The following is a 22,622-nucleotide window of genomic DNA, read 5'->3' on the forward strand; positions in this document are numbered from 1 at the left end:
AAAAATGGCAACTTAATTTGAGGTATGTATGAGTTGCAGAAAACTAGTTATCCCTTATAGTATTTTTTGTTACTGCACATCAAATAAATAATCTTGAAGCACTCTGTGAAAACTTGACACATTGTTGGAATCTCTTAATTTAAAATTAAGTTTTATTTTTGAGAAAATTTCGAGGTAATGCATATGGCGTTACCTTAAAGGAACTAACATAACATTAATTTATAGATGATTATAGTAATTTGCAACATTTTATCATGTTTAGACTTTTGGCTGAAATGGAGTCCGTTTCACACTAAGCTATCAAATAGATAGTACATAATCAGGTTTATCCTATTATAGCGAGGTAAGTTGGTTATCTTGCTCCAAGGTCTCAATAAATTCTGGGATTTGAAAGAAAAAATATGTAAGTTTTTACAAACTATAAATCAAGATACAAGCTTGTTTTCCGATCAAATATGGTTGCAAGATTTATCTTTTATGGTTGATGTAACCAAACACTTATCCGATTTAAATTTATTGTTATAAGGCAAGGATCAGATCATTTCAAACATGTTTGACATAATTAAAAAAGCATTCAAATGTAAACTATTTCTTCCGGAAAGGCAACTGAAAAATGAAGATTTAACGCACTTCCCAACGTGCAACAAGAACCAATGTAGTTTAGAGAAATAGAAAAGATAATAGCAGAGAAGAGTTGTCAAGTATCAGGACATAAACAATAATTTAACTTTATATATGTTTATTACAATTCAAAATAAAAATATTAGTTTCCATGAACATTGATTGTTTTTTGCGGCCCACCTAAAGTTAAGCATTGTTTATTTGGCCCAAGTTAGCTTTTGAGTTTGACACCCCTGCTTTAATACTTGTTGATTGAGCAAAGTAACTTCTCTTTCAATTTTAGTAAACTATTTTTTTCTCTTTCTTTTCAACTCAATATGTTTATAGTTATTAGCTTTTTGTAATTAAATCAATGTAAATATAATAATATGCAGCAATTTATTAGTTAACACCATACATGGGTACGTTAATTTTAAAAAGTAATGAGTAAAAGTGCAAAAAAATGCATGTGTGTTTTGCATAAGTACAAAAAAGAAAAAAGGAACGTTTTTAAAGCACATTTCGAGGAAATCGAAAATTCTAAGTAACATTGAATTTCGTTAAAATTTTTTAAAAAAAAAGTATAATTTAAAATGCATTAAATTTATTGAAATAGTGAACGATGAAAATACCCAGAAACAAAACCAGAAATCAAAATATACCTTTGTTTAAAAAAGATTAAGTCTGTAAGGTACTCTTCCCCCACTCTAAATAAAAGTACTGATTTTAAAAAGTAATGAAGTACAAGTAAAAGTATTGCCATGCATGGTTAATGCAGTATTATGTTAACATGGAAGTAGATTTTCTTTTCTGTCCGAAGGGGATCTTTTTATTCTTAAATGATTTAAGTATTGTTAATTGATCAACCGTATATGTCTTTGTATTTTAATAGTATATGTAATTAACAATTGTAATTGAAAGTATCTTAAGAATATCTCAAACCACAAAAAGGAAATTCCTCCATTACGCCAATAATCCATGAAACTGTTTTAATTATCTTACATAATCAGAGATGAAAATCAGCAAAAATGTTGCAAGATTACAAACAAAAAGTTAAGACACATTTTTTAGAATGGTAACCAGTTTCAATAGTGAACTGACGCATTACAACCAAAATTGATTTAAGAAAAGTTTTGTCGAAAATAATTTAATATTTTATTTTTCTATTTCATTTGATTCTATTTCAGATTTCAACTTACATCTATATTTTACATATGGAGAATAAATATCAAACCCAAAGGAAATAAAATTGTCAAAAAATACACGATACCGTAATGGTAATAAATAAAAATTAACAAACTGTGCAGGTGGCCATATTATCCATTCAGCAGTATAAATTTTTAATCCTTTTTCCATAAGTTCTTCCTTCAGTTGTTTTAATGATCTTTCTAAAATTGCTACTGTTCCAAAGTAAACAAATAAATTAATGGGAGAAAATAATATCTGATCATACAATACTTTCTTAACTACAGTTCTAAATGAAGATCCTGGTATAAATATATCTATTATAATGTACCAGTAATGTGATACAACACCAGTAGTTAACCCTGCCGCACCCATATGAACAGTTCTAACAGGTTTCACTTCCTCTTCTTTTCCTCTTAAAATTTCATAATGTTGTTGCACAAGATCTCCAGCTACACCCATAGCCATAGAAAATGTAGCATTAGTCAATAGCAAATGCTTCCCAAACAAATTGCTTCCGATCACTGCTGATTTACGCAACGCTCTTCTTACTAAACTGTTAACTATTGCAGCCATTGGTAGTTCTTATGAATTCTGATTGCCAATCTGCAAAGAGAAATTTTACAATCAGTTATAATGATGAGAGAAATACATATAGCAATATATAAGAGTATAATACACAAAATTCATTGCAAACATTTTTAGGACAAATTTGAAAAGCATTTAATTTCATGAAACTCTGTACTGACTGAACAAATTATTTAATATCAATACAGAACTAGTAATTTATATTTAGATGAACTAGTGATGTATTCAGATTTGTAGGGTTACTCTATAAAACATGATTACAGGACTGGGTGAATTGCAATACCAATTAAGCATTTGCAATGTATAGTGAGATTTACATCTTATATAATATGCACATATGTATAGAGACAATCTATCAATGCAAATGACAATCTAGCAAGAGAGGTAAGATTTTTCAAATAAGGCACTGAGTTAGCCTTTTCAGATGCAATAATTTAGAACAGGGTTGTCCAACTTGCATGAGGCCGGGGGCCACAATTGAAAACACTAATCAAATGGCGGGCCGCAACTTTATCAAAATTTTAGGTAGGACTCTTTCATGTTTGAAGGAACATTAAATATTACTGTCAGATTTTTACCAAGTTGTACAAAACAAAAGTATTGAATTACAAATTAAATTAAGAAGTAGATTTTTAAAAATATTTAATTGCATATTAAAAAATTCTGGCTACAATAACTTTAATGTGCACCTATGTATTAAACAATTAATGTGCAACAGATATCTTATAAAACTTTAAAAAGGTTGGTATTAAAACTTACATAGTAGCACACAAAATGTTCAATGACAAAATTTAGGTTTGTCTGCTGCTGCAACCACCAGAGAATAGATATTTACATTTTAAATTTACAAATGTGTGCGTAAATATTTTTGTCCAAAATGAGTGGTTTCAAAATGTTAAATCGGAGAATTTCTTTGAGAAAATTTCTGATACACACATGCTAAATTATATTTACTAAATACAAAAAAATGAAATAAAAAAGAGTATTTTTGTATATGAATAAATATTTTCTTAGGTGCAAAATCTGAGAATTTTTTTTTTGCACCGTTGATATGTTAAATTTCACAGAAACGAAGAAATTAGGTTTTTATTAACGGGAAAAGTATTATAAACCCATGCAGATTTTTTTACGAAAATTGTCAGCAAAAAAATGACAACTAATATATCTTAGTTCGCGGGTCACAAAAAAAAAGCTTCGCGGGCCGGATCAGGACCGCCTCGAAAGAAGGAGGAGTTACAGTTGAATAGGGGGCCTCGGTACTGAAAGTGATCTTCAGCTCTGACGTCATGCATCACGATCCATGTTTCAGCTGGTTTGTGTTGTATGCTGTGTTGATTACATAACAAAATTGTTTTTTTTTTCTTGTTTTTTTCTTCAGAAAATAATGAATGCACTACTAGTTATTATTCTAATTGTCCGTGTTTTGTTCTTATTTGTTGTATGATTGCATTAAAGAAATATTAGCTTTTGGAATTTTAAGCATTTTCATTAAAATTCTAAGGAATTTCTTCTAAGGCTTATATAAAATTTGTTATTTTACGAGTGGTGATGAAAAAAACAAATTATATTTTGCTTTTGTTGGTTGAAGCATCTAACAACACTGTCAGGCTTAAAAACTTCCCTTTGAATGATTTCTTCTGTTTGGCTATTTTAGTGAAACACATTTCAAAATGTAATTTCTATTTATTTATTTAATTTTTTTTTGTGTAATACAAATTGTACAAAATTGTCAAAAATGCAATGCTATTGGTAAATAGTTTTTAAGCTTTTAGAGGGAGAATTCAATGTATTTTTAATACAATTAGGGGAGGAAAAAATATTTTTAAATATTGTTGTTACCCATGAAATTGGATACTTAATACTAGTACATAATAATTTTACTCATTTTATTAATAATACAGTACTTAAAATATGTTTCTAATATTTTTCCTGCTTTGTTATTCTATATATTTGTTTTTAACTATGACTGGTTTATGTTTTCTTTTGAAGAGTTTCTTTTGTTTTGCTAGTTAAACAAAAATTATTGCAAGATAGTATTTATAAGAACAAATGATTCGCCGCCAGTTATTTTAATTTTTCATATCTTGTCTGTATTTTTATTTATTTTTTATTCTTTTTTTTATGTGACTAGTCTCCTACCTGAAAGTATTCCAATTATTTGGTTCAAAACTTCCTATTAGTAAATATCAATAGATTGAATGAAGATTTAGTTGAATCATAAAAAGTGTAGTTGGTTGTTCAACTTATATGGATTTAAAATATAATTTGCAATAAATAATTGTTAAGCAACATCATAGCTAAATCACATTTTTATTTTTTTTTAATTAACTTGGAGAAGAAATATTTACCATCTGTAATTAAAATGTTTTAACGAAACTCATAACATTTATTAAATTGGCTAGTTATCTCTCTATACATTCAGATTCAACTTTTCTTATGGATGATAATTTCATTTGCACTAAATTTTATGAGGTTAAAGGTTTGGTAATTTAAGATGCAAAAGAAGCTGGAATACATGCACAAAATAAATTATGTTTAATTAGAATAAATTAAATTCTAATTAATGTCACGTAATTTAGGCAGAAGAGATATTTTAAAAAATTACTTGAAATTCGTTTTAAGTCAACTTAACTGATAACTTATAAATATTCAGATAGATGAAAAAGTTATTTTTTTGCACTACTTCACATAAAAATAACTAAATTAATATTCTTTTGAAATTATTTCTAAGTAAATACAATGTTTTTGTTAAAACGAAGAATCCCTTTCTAGCAGAGCTTGAAATTTTATGAATAAAGCTATCTCTTTTTGACTTCATTCAAACTACTAAAGAAAAAGTGAAGAAACGTATCTGGATCGTAATGCGTGACGTCAGAAAACGAGTGCCGTGGCCCCCTAAACTATAACTCCTCCTTCTTTCGAGGCGGCCCTGGCCGGATGCGGCCTCCGGTTGGAAACCTCCGATTTAGAACATGGCAAGTAACTTCCAATGCCTATATAATGCTAACTTATTCCATTGCTGATATGAAGCCCGTCTTGCACCTGGATACTACATTTGTTTTAAATTTGTAATACAAAATTCTTCGTCCTCTATTATTTTCCTATTCTGTATCAAATAGACACCCTCCTATGGCTCACCTTTTGCTTTTCAATCTCACATTATCCGATGAAAGTTTTTGTTTCTACAAGTTATGCTGCTTACTACAGTAGTGTAAAATTGTTTTTTTAGCAGACAGTACATGGATAAGGAAACAATCGACATTAAAACTCCTTTAAAGAAAACAATCTTACCTCTACATTATTTAAATCCTCGTTAGCAAAGGAATAAAATAAATAATCAATTGAATTTATCTGACAAATGAATAATAGTATTTTTTAATGGTACAACAAACATACAAGTACAAGAACAGTGAATATGAACAATTTTGAAGCAACTAATTTTGCTATAAATTTAAGTTAATAACATAAAATACAAAATTAATCTCAGTGAAATTTTATTAACATTAAATAAGACAAATTGAAAAAAAATGTCAGTTTTTAACAGCTAAAAGTAAAATAGAAAATATATACAAGATAAATTTATAAGAGTATGTAAATTTGACACTTAGCACATTTCTATAATTATATCAACAAAGATAATTTATTGGAAATCTTAAGTATTTAGTTGCCAAAAGTCAATTAAACATACACAGGATACATTTGTATGATCATCAATAACATATAATATTAAAGAGTTTAGGTTTTAGGACAGTAAATTATTCTAAAGTAATAATAATAATAATAAAAAATTATTGAAAATGTTGAACTTCTCATAAAGTAGAAACTTTTTATAGTCCTTTTCCAATGTATAGTGAAAAATACATACAAATATATATGAAGTCAAAGTAGGTATTATTGTGATTTTTGACTCTTTTTCTTGTCAGTAAGAAAAAAAAAACATTTCACAATCTTTAACCCTTTGATGTAGAATTTTTATTAAAAATACTTTTAGCATTAATTCAGGTCAAAATAAGTGAAAAATATTATATTCAGCACTTTAATAATTTATGGTTATGAAACACTAGTGTCTTTCTACGTAAAATTGTCCATACAATAATTTTTTCAAGCGGGCACTTATTTGTAGTTATTTAGATCTAAGAGAAACAGTCATTTATTATTAAAATTTCTTTAAATTACAAAATAAATTTTTGAATCTTGATCAAATTTTTTTTTCAAACCTCTTTTTTTCGATTTTATACTTGAGTACAAATATAATTCCAATAATTCAACATATTTTTTAAATTAACTATTAAGACTGTTTATTATAATTAAAATTATGAAATATATATTTTTGCTTGTAATTAGAGTGTCAGAAAAAAAATGTATAAAAGAGACACTAGTGTCTCATTTGCATCAAAGGTTTTTTTTTTTTAAATATAACCATGGCACTTTTAAAGTTTATAATTTTAGCAAAAATTTTCTTACTGTTTTCCCCCCATAAAAATACCTTTGTCAGTATAAATTAGTAAATGGCAGAAAAGTACTTCCTTAAGTGCTTACATAATATCTGAACCGTCCCATAAATACAGAATGCAAAAAGTTATCAGAAAAATGGTGTGTTTAAATATTTTGATAACAATATTTAGTTGAGAACAACATTTTAGCTTTAGTGTTCATACTAAAGCCATGCATCAGGACCATGTTTATCTTTGATGAGTAACATTTTATCCAGAACAACACCACCTTGGTCATCAGAAACTTGTTCCATGAATAAATGAGAACTATTAATAATATTCAGCCTGGTGTATCCATAATCAGAAAATCTTGCAGCACTCCATTCTGCAGGGATGTCAACAAAAGGATCTAAATTTTCTTGGCAGCCAGCAGAACCTGTAATAATATGCACCGGAGCTTTTGGATTAGTGTAAGGTGCATCAAGGCTTCCATTATACACTTTGTAATCATAGATGGGCCACAGCCTTTCATATAAATGTTCATGAGCCCATAATTCCAAGTCAACTCCATATTTGTAAAACAAATCTTCCAACCCAAAAGCTTGAATGACAGGTATACCTTTACGAATAATACTTTCTCGATGTCTACAGTCATCTGTATCATTAGTACTACAATACATGGGTCTGTGGCCCATTGTAATAATCCAAGGTCGCTTTGCTCTATTTTCTGGAAGATTGGCCTTTTTTAAATCTGCCTCTAACCACTCATACTGACGAACAATTTGAGTCCAGCCATATTGGACAAAAAAATAAAATTCAGTGGAAAAAGCTATGATATGTGCAGGACCAATATCCATGCTATAAAAATGGTTGTTTATTTCACCTTCCCGATTCATCATACTAAATCGATTAGCATAATTAGAAAAATTGTATGTGTTTTCATGGTTTCCGACGCAAACTTGATAAGGTAGGTAAGCAGCTATTGTTTCAATTTGCCTCATGAATTCATCCCCAATTGCAGCATTTTCAGAGTCTAAATCATAGGCCATATCACCAACATGCAAAACTGCATCATACATTCCTCTCTGTACTTCGTTTTGGATACGTGGCAATGATTGGGCATTGTAATTACCCAAGTCCCCATAAACAACAAATCTCGGACTCCAATTTGTTCCATTTTTCATAGCGGTAAACCAATAAATTGCACTCCATCCATCAGTACTTCCACAATGATAAACATATTCAGTACCCGGTACTAAATCATCAAGAAGTACTCTGTGTATCCAAAGTACACGAGCTTCAGATCCACCATCTACAAATTTTGTGACAGATCCAGTTTTTATAAGATTTAGTTTTTGAATGCTTTTTCCATACTCAACAGAAGAAACATTTGTTTGGTTCATGGTGACCCATGTTACCACCATCTCATTTGGTTGCTTGCCATAAGACAAATGAATTTGTTCAGGCTGAGTATTTAAAACAGCTAAAACATCAATAGTACGTATCATTAAACAAAGAAATAATGTAATAAAAATCATTATGTTAGTCTGCCGATTACCAAAACTACTAGTGAATTTTTGTATTTTGGTCGTTATTTATTCACAATTTATCTTTCCGAGTTGCGATTATGAAATTATCCAAATAATTTAACTAAATCATCAAGATAAGATAGAGATTAAATCAAAAGGTCATACTTATGTAATCGTAAAAAAAAGAAATGAAACCCACGTTGTAGCAATTAAAAATGTGCAATTATTTAATGTACAAGAACAATGTGAAATAGAAAACTTTTAAAAGAAAATCAAGATGTTACCTTGTTAAACATGTCTTGTTTTTAGTGAATAATTTAATTATTTCATTTCAATTTTTCTAAATTACATAATTGTTTCAGAGTAAGAGGTGATGAGGGCTGTGTAGAGCATTTGTTTATTTATCTCAAGAGATTTATAAAAAAATGAACTGACTCAACTAGAGCAAAGTTTTATTCAGTTTTAAGTTCGTTAAATATCATTATGCTTAACTAATATGTGGATCATTTTAAACTGAATGAATTTTATGCCTTGGAAAAGAGGTAGAAGAGCGAAACTCTCTTGACCAGAAAGTATTAACACACTTTTGGTGCTTTGCATTTTTGATGTGTAGCGCCATCTATTACATTTTCCCTTTCTAAGATTTCAGACTAGAAATAAATTTAAATAATGCTTTTTATTTGTTGATTAATGATTTTTATTGAATAGATGATTAATTATTTTTTAATTAAAATGGATGAAACCTTCAAAATAAAACTTTGCTCTTGGCTTAACCTGAAAATTTCTTCTGGAGAAAATCGTTATGATCTTTAGTTGTAACATTTTAGGAGTGTATATTTTTATATAATTTCTGATTTAATGATGGTGTTACATTATTTTTGCCAAGGGGCAAAACGGAACATAATAAAAGTAAATAATGCTTTTTCTTAAAATGAGGGCAAACTTTTAATATTATTTCATATTTCCTCTTTGCAATAAAGAATAAAATCTTAATTTGTAAATTTGTGATACAAATATCAACGGTTCGGGAGTTTTAAAATAATTTAAATAAAAATGATTCTAAAATATATTTTTATAAATATTTTTGTGTGAATTCAAACAATTTTTATTAATTATTTTTTACAGAATAATGCAAAGAAATAGGATATATTTTAATATATTTATGGATTTTTGATTACATTTATATTTCCATACATAAAATGTAAAATTGAAAAATATATGATAGTATATTATTTCATTATTAATAAATGAAAAAAATACTATCATAGTATATATTTTTTAAATTTTTACTGTTATTTTATTTTTACTATTATTTATTTTTTAAATTTTGAAAACTCCCCGGTAATCAAACACGTCAGTTCGGTGTTTATAAATAGTTGAAGTCTTATAAAACAATAATGGTTTGAATTAAAATTAGAAGGAAAAAAAAAAGTTTATAAGATTGAAATTCGCTCAATATATTTTTCTTTAATTAAAGAATACTTTATGAATTGCTGCAGCATACTTCCTTGTTGATAGTAACAGTTTACTAAACTCAAAATTTGTGATTTTTGGTAGCCCCTCCTTTTTTGTATTCTTTTACGTCCAATGAAATATTTCAAGAATAAAGATTCAAAAATAAACAAATGCATATTTATGATGTCTATGATGGTAAAACTATGAGTTTTTACTATTATAGAAATCAAATCTACATATCAAAAAAGAAATTCAACTAAAAGTAGAATTTTGTAAGTATTTTATGTTTGCTAAAATAAATTTTTTATAAATATATGGCATTTGATAAAAATAAATAAAATGAATATACAGAATTCACTCTTTATTTATGTAGTTAGATGGACTTTTTTATTTATTTATTTAATCTATATTATTTATTTCATTACTATTTCAACTAAACTACTGCATCACAAGAGTGCGACTAAAAATATAAATTTTAATAACGTTTTTAAGCATTTTATAATTTTAAAAATATGAACTTTGGAAATAGAATATTTAATGAATTGCTATTATTACACGTTATTTAGAACTACGAATTATTAAAGCTGTATGTTTTTTAATTAATCATTTGAAACTTTGAAAAATAAAAAGATAAAAGATAGATAGTAGGCAATTAATATTTAGTTGAAATTGATTTTTATTTTATTAGTATTATTTTTTATTTCAGTGGGAAATTTTTTTTTCTTTATTTCTATACATACCCTATGTTTTATCCGATAAAATGTTATTTTAGAATACTCACAAAAATTAATTTAACTTCCGAAGTATTGATTATTTACATTCAATAGTTTTTATTTTTGGAGCAAAAAGACTATTTTATCATACAAATAAAAATTAAAGCAATTTTACTTAAGGAGTTTCGAATGAGGAAGGGAAAGAAACCGGTTTTGTCTGACTTTCGCTTTTACTATTAAAGAGAACGGAATAAAATTTTATATCTAAGTACAACCTTTTAATAGGCAGTGGGCCAAAAACTGACCCATTTACTTCAGACGATTTTATTAACCACTAAAATTGTAATAATTTTAATCTCTGAAGTACTATAAAATAAAGATTATTAAGAAAAATTACAAAACGTTAGATTTAAACTTTGAAAAATAAAAAGATAAAACAGATAGCTTCCTTATAGAGTTGCTTATGAGAAACACAATTATAATTCCGATCCTGATCACAATTAATTCTTATATCTCTTCTTGACTGAAATTGGTCCAAATTTCTTTCTGCCCTGTAAAGGGTTAAGAGTGGTGTTAAAAACGATTATCTAAATCTTATGGTTTTGATTACAGTACCAAAATTACAGTATCATAACGTGCCTTTTTTTCCTTCCCGTTATCGTCTGAGTTTATTTAGTTGAATTGAATGCGGGTTCATCAAAAATCAATAAAATATACTTATCTTTGTTTCAGCTTAGCGCCGTCTCCCCCCCCCTTTTATTCAAAGCATCCTTACAATCCTATTTTAAATCTTTTATTATGCGATTTACAGTTTCGAAGAAAAAAGTCCTCGTTGTCATTTGAAAATTTTAAAATTCTGCCTCCTTAACTTCGAGAGCAGAATAATCATTTTCTACACTATTCTTAAGTGTATACTTTATAATAACTTTTGTACAAAATTTTATACACGGTGTTCTCGCTAGGGAGTTATACGCAGGCAAAGTTATTCAGAACACAAACTGCCTGTAATATACATGTATTTTTTTAATTAATATTGTTGAGGATTATGCCACGTGAACAGGATCGGATTAAGGTTCTGAAATTAGCGTATATAAGGGGACTAATATTAGCAAGTATTAACCAGTAACTATAGACTTCAATAATAAATTTAAAAAAAAAAATTCAATTTCAGTTTGTGTTTTAGAAACATTTTTAAAAAAATAACTTAAAATCTTTAATTTTTTACCAAAGTTACTATAGCAAAGAAACGATTTAATATTAAATAATTAAAATATATTAACCGTTAAATTTATTCAACATGAAAAAAAAGGGGGGGGGAATCCCGTACGTATTTAGATATGTTAAACACAGCAGGGAGCACTACACGTATCACTTTTCAAAATTGTTCTTAGAGAGAAAATATTCTAATTTAAAAAATTAAACGAAAAAAAAAATTGAATTTTATCTTAATACCAATTCTATCTTAATACTATTCCCAGACACATCAACACTTTTTAATTGTTTAGTAAATGTTAATTGAAAGTTAACTAGGTATTTCATTCCGAACACATCTGGCTTGAAGTACAAGAATGTAAAACATAAAATTAGAGAGTTGAATGAGGACAGTTGAGCAGTTTTTCAAACAGTCTGTCGTTTTGAAAAGATAGCTATTTTGAAAAATTTGCATTCAAAAATGTGGCAATCATTGCGCACAGACCACCTCTACTTCCCAGACGAGCAATCTGAAGCTGGATTCAAAATGCACCTCACATTACATTTTTAACGATTCTTGAGAAATATTGTAAAATAATACTTATTGTAAATTTTTAATAAAAACGAACAAAATTCTATTTAACTGAAATTTGCAGTACCTGAAAAATAATTAAAGGCCTGGGCGAGGGTTACATTCAAGGGTTATACTCTCAGTCCAGCTCTGCAAGATGTACGTGACAGTTTAGATATTAAATAATGATTATAATATGACTAGCATTGACTTAACTTTGAATTTAACGCTTTTAATTTTAAACTTCTTATTTTCTGACATTTCTTGATTAGTTAAACTGGTCGTTTTATGGGCATAAATAAAAGGCAATAAACACACCGATATATGTAATTATGTATTTTCTACATCAGTAGTGCTTTAAATATATATTTTAATGCCATCAGAAAATAACTATTCGTAATAATAAGAGTTTGGGTGTGTGCCTTATCACTTCAGAATCAATAGCGTTTGTTTCTTGAAATTTGGACAGAGGTTGCAAATGGCAAATTAAGTCCACCATCTTAAAATTCTTTCAAAATTTTCAGTTCGTTTGTTCGAAAGAGCCGCTTGAAGAGCAGCATTTTCTCATTGATAAGGCGTTAGCCATTGTTTCAAATTGAATCATGTAGAGTCAAGCATTTCCGTCACAGCCCAGCGATGGCTAGGAGGATGGGGGCATTTGCAGGCTAAAGTTCTACAATTTAGAGACCAACGGCATGATTAGGGCAATGTGATCATCATTGCGCACTGTCCGCCCTTACTTCCCAGACAAACTGGCACTCATCTATTAGAAGCTAGTGAGCTTCAAGCCACCACTAGGGAACGAACCCCGGTTCTTCACAATAGCAGTTCAGTGCCTTATTAGCACTGAAACATCGCGGCTCAAATTGAATTATAGACAATTCTATTTTTTAAATAATATTAATAATTTTATTTTTTAAGATAGCAGCTTAATTGAGTACTAGCACTTCAAGAAGAAGGTCACGAATACCCACACATGTGACCTATTACGTCAGCTGATCGTTTAGAAAGAAAATGGCTTGTTAAAGTTGGGTTAAGTTTCTCCAAGTAAGTTAGAATGTTAATTAACGTCAAGTTAGTTAATTACACTGCTGTATAGCACGTCGAAATCACTTCGATATAATGATATCTCGTCTGCTTCTTTTTCTTAACTTAGACTTATTATTTGTTTATATATTTTATTGTAACCATGCGATATTTTTGTTTTGCGTACCTGGCAACTTCGATGTATAATTAGTTTGTTTATGTTCCACACGGATTCGTGCCTGTCCTTGTGTTAAGTAAGAAATATATAGTGAAAGAATAGAAATATTTGTGAAAGAATCATTGTGAAAGAATATAGAATATGTCATCTAAGAAATGATACTGGCTAACTCGAAATATAATGGAAAAAACAATTGCTAATGTTAGAGATAGTAATATGTTATTATAGTTAATATCACGTGACTGTAACTACTACTACTTCAACTTAATTTTTGCTGTTTTACTTTAGTTTTCGCTTATGGCAACTCTCTATGTTCTATGAAAAAATAAATATATCGTATTTAAAATTCTTGTAAATAAAAAGTCACTTTGTAAAGTTAAACATCTGAACATTTATTTCGAACAAACAGTAAAAGAATCTTATGCGACAGCTAACGTAAACAAATGCCATGTTTCACCAACCAATGAGGATCGAGATACCCACACTACGTCACTTGCAGGTACCCCATTCTATTTTTTAAGAAAAATATTTCAAAGATAACAGGGACAAATATATTAATTCGTTCAGGAGAAGTGTAAAAATATCTCCAAACTATTATCGATACCAATGATTAGTTAATTTTAGTAACAGGTACTAGTTGAAGTGAAAAAATAAACTGTGTACTAAATAACAAAATTAATGGAAAAAAAATTACTTATTCGATTAGGGAAGCCATAAAAATTCGCCATACTATTATTGATGCCAATAATAATTAATTAATTTTGGTAATAGGTTTTAATTAAAACAAAATTAGGCAATGTGCTAAAAAGCAAAATTAATTGAGAAGTGGTACTAATTCGTAGGAGCAAAGTAACAAAATAAAAAGACGCATTGTAATTATTGTCGCCAATGATGTTCAATTAACTTAGGTAACTAGGCTCTACTGGTATTATGGTAATTGGTGCTGTTCTACTATGAATTAAATACACTAATACAAAGTATTGTACTAGTTTATTTGGTACTTATACTGCATCAAGACCACACAGTTTTAAAATAGATATTGATAAAATAGGTTTTTACGGCCCCTCTAAAAGTATAAGTACTAGAGAAAATTGCTTGATTGCAATGAATTTCAACTATTATGAGTTGACTTCGAGCAATAGCATTATGCCAAATGATACTAAATACAGTAAATATTTATTTTGATGGGATGATCTGCCGAAATTTTTTTTTGCTTAATCTAATAACGTAAAGCTATCTAAAGGTCAACAAATAAAATGATTATTTCAGTTTTATTATTGCATCGGCATATAACTTCTAGTTTTGTGCATGACTTCGTTCAGCACTGATTTATTCACCATTTTTTTTTTCGACCAGCACGAAGATGGAATTTTTCTCATTTCTCATTGCGAAAAACAAATTCTTCTCAGACAAGACAACAAGTGTTTAATCTTGTAGTGCTCGTAAAGATTTGAAATAATAATAATAACAATAAATGAAAAACATGGCTCTGTTAAAAGTGTTTGCTCACCATTGTTAAAGGTATAAATATTTCCGTTTTATTATCTTAAATCAAAATGAGGGGTAGAATTTAAACGTAATATAATTTTAAAATGAAAAAGTACTTCTGTAAATATAGATTTAATCAGATGAATAGTTTTAGAATCTTAGTTTTCCTATATTGTTTCAGTAACTGAATATTTCCACTTTAGATCGAATTGGTTCTGGTACCAACATTCTTTTCTTATCTCTAAAAGTACAGACACGTTAGAGTGTTTTAATTAATACTAGATTGCCCAAGGAAGTCATTTTGACTGCTTTTTAATTTCAATTAGAAAAACAATGATTTATGTAATGACACAATTTCTTAGAACTTTGTGACTTTTATAATTATTTTTATTGTTGATATTTATTATTAACTAGTCATATAACTGAAAATAATGTCAAAAATATTAAAAATTATTTTTAAACAAATTTCCTTATACATTAGTTATTCTTTCACAATGCAGTCATTTTGACTGCTTTTGGGCAAAATAGGTCTTTTCAGTCTTTCTAGTGTTAAATAATATGTTATTTAAATTTGAAAAATATTAAGTGTGAAAAAGTCTTAGTTAATTAAGTATTAAAATTTTGTTAAGTTACTATTGTGGATATTTTTTTTCAATGGTTAAAATTTTATGAAATAATATTTTATTAGACAATGTATCAAACTAAAACAATTTAACAAGCATCAAAATTTCGCTAGGGTGAGAAGCTTCATATTTGTGTTTATTTTCACTTATCTTTAATTTTTACCTGTTAACTAATGGCAATTATTTATTCTTTTTCATAATAACTTTTGAGATAGATAAAATATAAGATCATAATACAAATTCGTTCGCAAATCATTCGATCTATAAAATATCGTTTAGTATTTTAATTCCATTTTTATAATAAATATCGTTTTGTATCCCCTAGTATGTTTTCTAACATATTGAGGCACTATAATCATATAATTAACCACTAAGAATAGATCATTGAGATTTATATTTTTAAGTTTTCGTAACTGTGGAAAAGATTTCTCTGTTATCATAATTTATGTTAAACTTAAATCAAATTTCCAAAAAAGCTTGTTTCTGTCAATTTAAATAAAAAAAACAACAACATAAATGTAAAATAGTGTACACTACTTACCTGAAATATAAAAAAATTTAAAGACTTAATTTTTTCGGAAAAAACTTTAATAATAACAAAAAAAGTTACTGCTCCGACTTCAACAAAGCGAATAATTTCGGAAGGAAATCCCCCCCCCCAAAAAAAATACCTACTATTATGAAAAGCAACAAGCAGCAAAAAACTATAATTAAAAATTTAAACTAAAATTCAAGATGGTATGTGGCCAGATTATTTTAACAGACTAAATTCACATGTAGTCTAGATATGCGTAACCAACAAGAATTAAAAAAAATTGCCTTGATTTCTAAGAATTAAAGCATTTCTTGTAAATTTGCACACAACATTCAAGAAGAAAAAATTTTTGTTCCTATGATCAATCAGTTTTTTTAACCAATTATGTACTATGAACACAAAATAATAATTTTGAAAGATAAAAAATTTGAAGACAATTCCTCATAAATTATATCAGGTATCAGGTAAATATAAAAATAAGGTAGTAGTTTGTTGGTACGAAAATCAAACAGGAGACATCAGTAAAAATTAAAACAAAGCAATTTAGTGAGAAAAATGTATGTTTACAATTATGCTTCAGTTCTGTGTTTATACTTTATGAGGAACACTGTATTAAATACTTTTTAGACAAATGTATAGTTTTATGATTAAAGCTGTGTTTCAGGTTCATGTTTATCATTGATTTAACAATAAATGGAATACTGCTCCATTTGGTCACTAGAAATCTGTTCCTGATACAAGTTAGTATTGTTGTGTTTACAGCCATGCTTCAGGTCCATGTTTGTCCTTTATGAGTAACATTCGATCAAGAACTGCTCCATTTTGGTCATCAGAAACTTGTTCCATATACAAGTGAGTATTATTAATAATGTGCAGTCTTGTGTAACCATAATCTGAGAACCTAACCGCACTCCATTCGGCTGGATCATGCACAAAAGGGTCTAAATTTTCTTGACAGCCAGCAGATCCAGTTATAATGTGGACAGGCGCTTTAGGGTTTGTATAGGGAGCGTCATAACTACCATTATATACTTTAAAGTTATACACAGGCCATAATCTTTCATAATTGTGTTCATGGGCCCAGATTTCAAGATCTACTCCATATTTATAAAAGAGATCTTCCAAAGCTCTGCGGATTACACTTTCTCGTTTTGTACAATCATCTCCATCCGTAGAGCTGCAATACATGGGTCTATGTCCCATAGTAATGACCCATGGGTGGTTATTTCTGTTCTCCGGTAAATTCGCCTTTTTCAGTTCATTTTCAAGCCATTCATACTGGCGAGCAATTTGGCCTTTACCGTAGTTCGTGTAGAAGTAAAACTCAGTTGAGAAAGCAATGATATGAGCAGGTCCAATATCAAAACTATAAAAATGATTGTTTATTTCGCCATCTTGATTCATCATACTGAAACGATTCACGTAATTAGAGAAATTGTAGGCTTGTTCGTGATTGCCGACACACACTTGATATGGAAGATAAGCGGCAATTGATTCGATCTGTCGCATGAATTCATCCCCAACGCGAGCATTATCGGTGTCCATATTGTAAGCCATATCACCAACATGCAAAAGGGCATCATAAAATCCTCTTTGCACTTCCTCTTGCAATCGAGGCAGGGATTGAGCATTTATATTACCCAAATCTCCATAAACCACAAGTCTCGGACTCCAGTTTGTTCCGTCCTTAATAGCCGTGAACCAATACATACTGCTCCAACCATTTGTGCTACCGCAATGATACACATATTCAGAGCCTGGTACTAAATCGTCCAGTAGCACTCTGTGAATCCAAAGTACTCTTTTGCTGGAGCCACCATCAACAAACTTGGATACAGAGCCGAATTTGATTTTATTCATCCCATTTGGAATCTGTCCGTACTCTACAGAAGATGTATTTGTAGGATCAAAAGTTACCCATGTTACAATAATTTCATTGGGAGATTTTCCGTAGGATAAATGTATCTGTTCAGGTTGAGTATTCAAAACAGATTGAGTATTTAAAACAGCTAAGACAAAAGTTGAACTAAAATATAAGCTCAAGACAAGAAAAGACGGAAATAATTTGATCTTGACAGCCATATTTACAGATCTATTGTTGGAATAATGTAAATTTTCTCTAGCATTTTACAGTTATATAAACCTTGTAGCGATGAAGTAAAATCACGATAAAAGAATCACGAGGTAAACTCGATAAAGGAATACTGCGATAATAACAAATAGTTAAAAAAATAAATTAAGTTACGAAAGAATGGAACACTGGCAAAATAAAGTTTATCTATGTAAAAATGTCTAGAGATATAATCCATTGTAATTTCTTGATAAGTCAGACATGAAGAAAAGTCAATAATCATTGACAATCTGACAAAATTTGCACAACTAAGTTCAATAAGATTAGGTTGAGAGGTTATGCAAACGCAGAATTAAATGAAGTGATATCTTCATTGATATTTTAAGCTTAAACTTGTTTTCTCGGTTTAAACTTTTTTTTTTTTTTTTAAACAAAGGATGAATATTTTATGCCCTAAACTGAAAGTAATTACAACATTAAAAAGTACTTCAAAATTTCTTTTCCAACTATTATTAAATATTTTCTATTAACTATTAAAAAAGATCCACTTTCATTCCATATACATAAACACAAATGAAATAAATAAAAGAAGAAAAATGAGGGGAATTAATTAATTGACTATGTCAACCTTCATCTATCAAAAGGTACCTATCGATGGAATTAAGTTAGCAAGTCTTATATACTAGTGAATTGGCATTTAATACTTATAGTGGTAGTTACGCCACACATCATAAAAAAAATAGAGTAAATGAAGGTTTTGAATATGCTAATACATCAGTAATGCAAGTGAAAACGTGAGTTCACCTTTTTTGTCAATATTATACATGAAAATGTCACAATTCAGCATTATTTAGCTGTATACAACTAATAATATTAGCATCAGTCTTCTTTTTAAATGAACCTTTCGCGTTTTTCCCCGAATGAATCAATACGAGTATTAAAGGAACATGAAAAATTTAATGTAATCAAAAATTTCTCTTATTTTGTCTTTCAATGAATACATTATGCTTGCTACAAGGGCATAAATGGGACTGAAGTACTATTTTGAGTTTCACATTTTATTTTTCACAATATTTTTACAATTTTTCTGTTTTCAGTGAAAAAAAAAGTTCTTATTTCAGTATGCTCTGCTATCAGTATGTTTTTTTTATTAAGAATTCTAATATTTTCATAATACAATGCTTATTAAAAGAACATTTTAACAAATAAAAAATATTCAATAACTTTTTCAGTTGAAAAAAGAATAATCGTTTTAAAATTACACTATTTGACTAAAAACTATCTGAACATATAGTTGGTGATGGTCTGTTAAGCATTTTTTTAGATGTAATGACTCAACTTAAGGGGTCACAGTACCTTTGCAACAATTTTTTAAAATAAAGGTATAATCATTCATTTTGAGGATGCTTTACATGCTCATTTAAGTTATAATCAATAATTTATCTTCAAAAAATGATTAAACTGTTTAATTTTTTGTAAATTTTAAAAAAAGTTGAAAAAATTTTAAATTTTTAAATCCCTAAGGCTTTTTTATTTTAACATATTTTCAAAAAAAGTTTTTGCATAGTGCTTGCAATATTTATCTTAACAATTTTGTGCATTCATTTGTTGATATATCAATTAGAATATTTTTTATAAATTATTTTGTAAAAAAGTAGAAAAAAAAGAGAAAAAATTCCTGTTAGGTATATATAACAAGCCGTAAAAATTGTAATACCTCATAAAATGCTTATTCCATGCACAGTTTAAATAAGTGTATTATACTCAAGATAAAAAAGTTTACTTCAAAGCTTTATCTTAAATAGAAAAAAATCCTTAGGGATTTAATTAAGATTAAGACACAAAATTATCATCTATGCGAAAAAGCACTTTAAAGTCAGACTGCTGGGCAAGTTTCTGTATTAGAACAATTTAAAATCATTCATAACTTTTTTAAAAATGTAGATAGGGAGATGAATTTTTTTCTGTACATTTGAAATACTTTGAAGTTTTATTATAAGCAATAAAAAAAATTTGGTATTTTTGTCATTTTTTGGGTACTGTGACCCCTTAAAATTTGCTCACATTAATTTATTTTATAAAGCTCAATGATACGTAAACACGTAAAAATTACACATCAATGGTTATTTAAACTAACACTGAGTCTAATCAGCAACTGAACTTAAAAAGATTTTTTATAAAAAAATTTATTATTTTTTTCAATCGGTTGTATTTAAACTAAGAGAATTTGTATAACTCACAGAAAATTAAATTTATAGGAAAATATTTTTTCTTTTAAAAAACCCAGAGACAGTTAAAATTAAATCTTTGTTTTAGTCATCAAAGGCCGAATGGAGAGACCACAAAATTTGGTCTTTATTCGACGTATATCTCGGACTCGGATTAAAATTCTTCAGACACGAACTCATCTCTAATGTCTACTCTTAGCTATTAAAGAGGATTTTACCGTTGGTGGCTCTTTTTACCGTTCTAGTCTTATGTACACTCTCAGCTACCAAAGTTGTTTTTACCGTTCTAGTCGTATGTCTACTCTCAGATACCACAGCAAAGAATTATACTAATTTTATGGTATTGAAAAATGCTGTTCATATGGATTAGAGATTTATAAACTTCAAAATAATATTTTACAAATTGTGTTTAAGTGTCGTAACGTTTTTCCTTCTTAAGGAATTGTTTTTATCCTTTTCATTATTCCGCAAAAATTCAGCAGTTCGTTCAACAAAAATTTACTCTGGCTATTATAGCAACAATCTATCAATTTAATGCAACCGCAAAGAGTAAGAAAGTTTGGTTTACGAAACCCTGATACTTGTTTGATTTATGGGAGTGAGAGAAGAAATACGATTATTAGAAATACACAGAATGTTAACTGGCAATCAGACAGGTTTTATGTTCTGTGCACTCGCTTTCCGTAATCGCAACTTTTCAAATTTTAATAGCGTTTTCTTTCTTTTTTTAAATCGGCTAAAAATAAATGTGCTGACGAAAGAATATCCTCAGTGGTAGACCAATCATGGGTTAGAGTCCCCTTGCCGTCAGGTTAACCGTGGGAGGTTTTCCTCTCCATGTATCGCAAATGCAGGTTAGTTTCATTAAAAAGTTCTCCCCGAAGGCAAATTTCTCCCAATACTTGATCCAGGAGTTTTAACATTTTCGCAACTAAAAGGCAGATGCACTGTTAGGACTGTTTTTTTCTCCGAAAAAAAAGGTAGCAATTACATTCCATATCTAACTAGTAATTCTTTTCCGCCGGAGAATTCGCTCACCAGGTTATTGAGCTAACAATAAGAAAAAAGGGTAAGAATTTGTATTTAACCTAACAGAAAAATATTGCTCTATTATAATTAGTTTAAATATTTACTGTACTCTAACCGTATTTATAAGGAAACAGAATTCCCGAAGTAAAAAAGTGTTTTTTTTCATGCCTAAATTTAATTTGAATACAAATAAACATTGCCTACCTTTTGACTGGTATAGAAAAAGTTAGGCTAGGCATAACTTTCATCACATACGCCAGCGTAAGTCTAACTCGTGAAAGAGTGTCTAAAGTCTCGCAGATTTTAAAATGATCGAAAGTTGGCAATCAAAAGTAAACCAGATCATTAATTATTCCCTACATAGGCAAGCAAAATTTTATCATTGAATAATTAACTTTTTGCGGTGCAAGAGAAAATGAGCGTCTTTTATTATTTTAGAAAATATCTAATACGATCATTAAAAGGATTGCAAGTAAAGAATTAACAAATTTGAAAAATTTAAATTTTAAGACTTAATTTTTCCCTTTTTTTTATTAGTTTCATTGATTGAAAATAGCTATTTTTTTCCCTCTCTAACCCAAACACATCTGAATTTTTTTAGAAGGAAGTTTGGTTTTGTGGCTGTTTTTTCTTTTATTTCGATCAAGAGTAATATGGAAAAATTAATTTATTGTTTGAAATTTTTTTTTATTTAATCAAACGAACTCTATTTTAAATTAGAAAGATTTTCAAATTCTTTTTCCCTATCAGAAACTTAACTTCTGTTATTAACCAACACCTGTCATGTTCGTTTTTCTTTCTTTCTTGTCCCCCTTAAACTGAAAAGATAATTTAAGAGAATCTTTTAAACTTGTGCTTCATAAATTAGAACTTGAGGTTGTTGTTGTCGTCTGCCATTAAGGCAGAGAGGGTGCGATTGTTCTTTTTTTCCAGTGGCGCCATCTATGGCAAAGAATTCGACTTCTGCCACACCCGTTTATAAGGCGGACCCATTCATACATCCACACATCGTAATTTTGACCTGAACCAGAGAACGGTCAATCTCTAATTTTGTACCCCCAGAGGTGTTGATTTGCTATCGGAACATGGAGGACTTTGTGACCCGAAAGATTTCACGTGCATCAGTCACCATTTACTGCGCGGGGAGTTTTCAGCCGGATGAATTCGAACTCCCATTCT

The 22,622-nt window shown here is 28.8% G+C and overlaps 3 protein-coding genes across 5 annotated transcripts in view; all 3 read right to left on the reverse strand.

The window, feature by feature from the left end:
- Positions 1–1,563: 1,563 nt before the first annotated feature.
- The window catches only part of LOC107441521 (mpv17-like protein 2), a 36,629-nt gene continuing 15,570 nt past the window's right edge, over positions 1,564–22,622 (reverse strand). Inside the window, exons 1-2 of one of the 3 annotated variants that reach the window (XM_016054808.4) lie at positions 8,620–8,759; positions 1,564–2,391 (exon numbers count right to left, since the gene is read on the reverse strand). In XM_016054808.4, the coding sequence (XP_015910294.1) occupies positions 1,756–2,361 (606 nt within the window). In that variant the 5' untranslated portion in view covers positions 2,362–2,391; positions 8,620–8,759 and the 3' untranslated portion in view covers positions 1,564–1,755. Of the gene's footprint in view, positions 2,392–5,664; positions 5,689–8,619; positions 8,760–22,622 lie in introns of those variants that run through there. The other 2 variants (XM_071184608.2, XM_016054810.4) reach the window with 2 other exon arrangements.
- LOC107441520 (acid phosphatase type 7) lies at positions 5,733–8,482 on the reverse strand. The gene has a single exon (XM_016054807.5). It carries the CDS (start codon positions 8,342–8,344, stop codon positions 7,031–7,033), a length of 1,314 nt encoding a protein of 437 aa, XP_015910293.3. The 5' UTR covers positions 8,345–8,482; the 3' UTR covers positions 5,733–7,030.
- Positions 16,638–18,284, reverse strand: LOC107441519 (acid phosphatase type 7). The gene has a single exon (XM_016054806.5). It carries the CDS (start codon positions 18,195–18,197, stop codon positions 16,872–16,874), a length of 1,326 nt encoding a protein of 441 aa, XP_015910292.3. The 5' UTR covers positions 18,198–18,284; the 3' UTR covers positions 16,638–16,871.

Source organism: Parasteatoda tepidariorum, chromosome 10 (assembly GCF_982258835.1).
Source record: "Parasteatoda tepidariorum strain Cologne lab strain chromosome 10, Ptep-v5.0, whole genome shotgun sequence".
Taxonomy (NCBI): domain Eukaryota; kingdom Metazoa; phylum Arthropoda; class Arachnida; order Araneae; family Theridiidae; genus Parasteatoda; species Parasteatoda tepidariorum.

What these genes read in the sequence shown, in the direction of transcription:
- LOC107441520 (XM_016054807.5), bottom strand. Translation starts at nt 8,344, where the DNA reads ATGATTTTTATTACATTATTTCTTTGTTTAATGATACGTACTATTGAT.
- LOC107441519 (XM_016054806.5), bottom strand. Translation starts at nt 18,197, where the DNA reads ATGGCTGTCAAGATCAAATTATTTCCGTCTTTTCTTGTCTTGAGCTTA.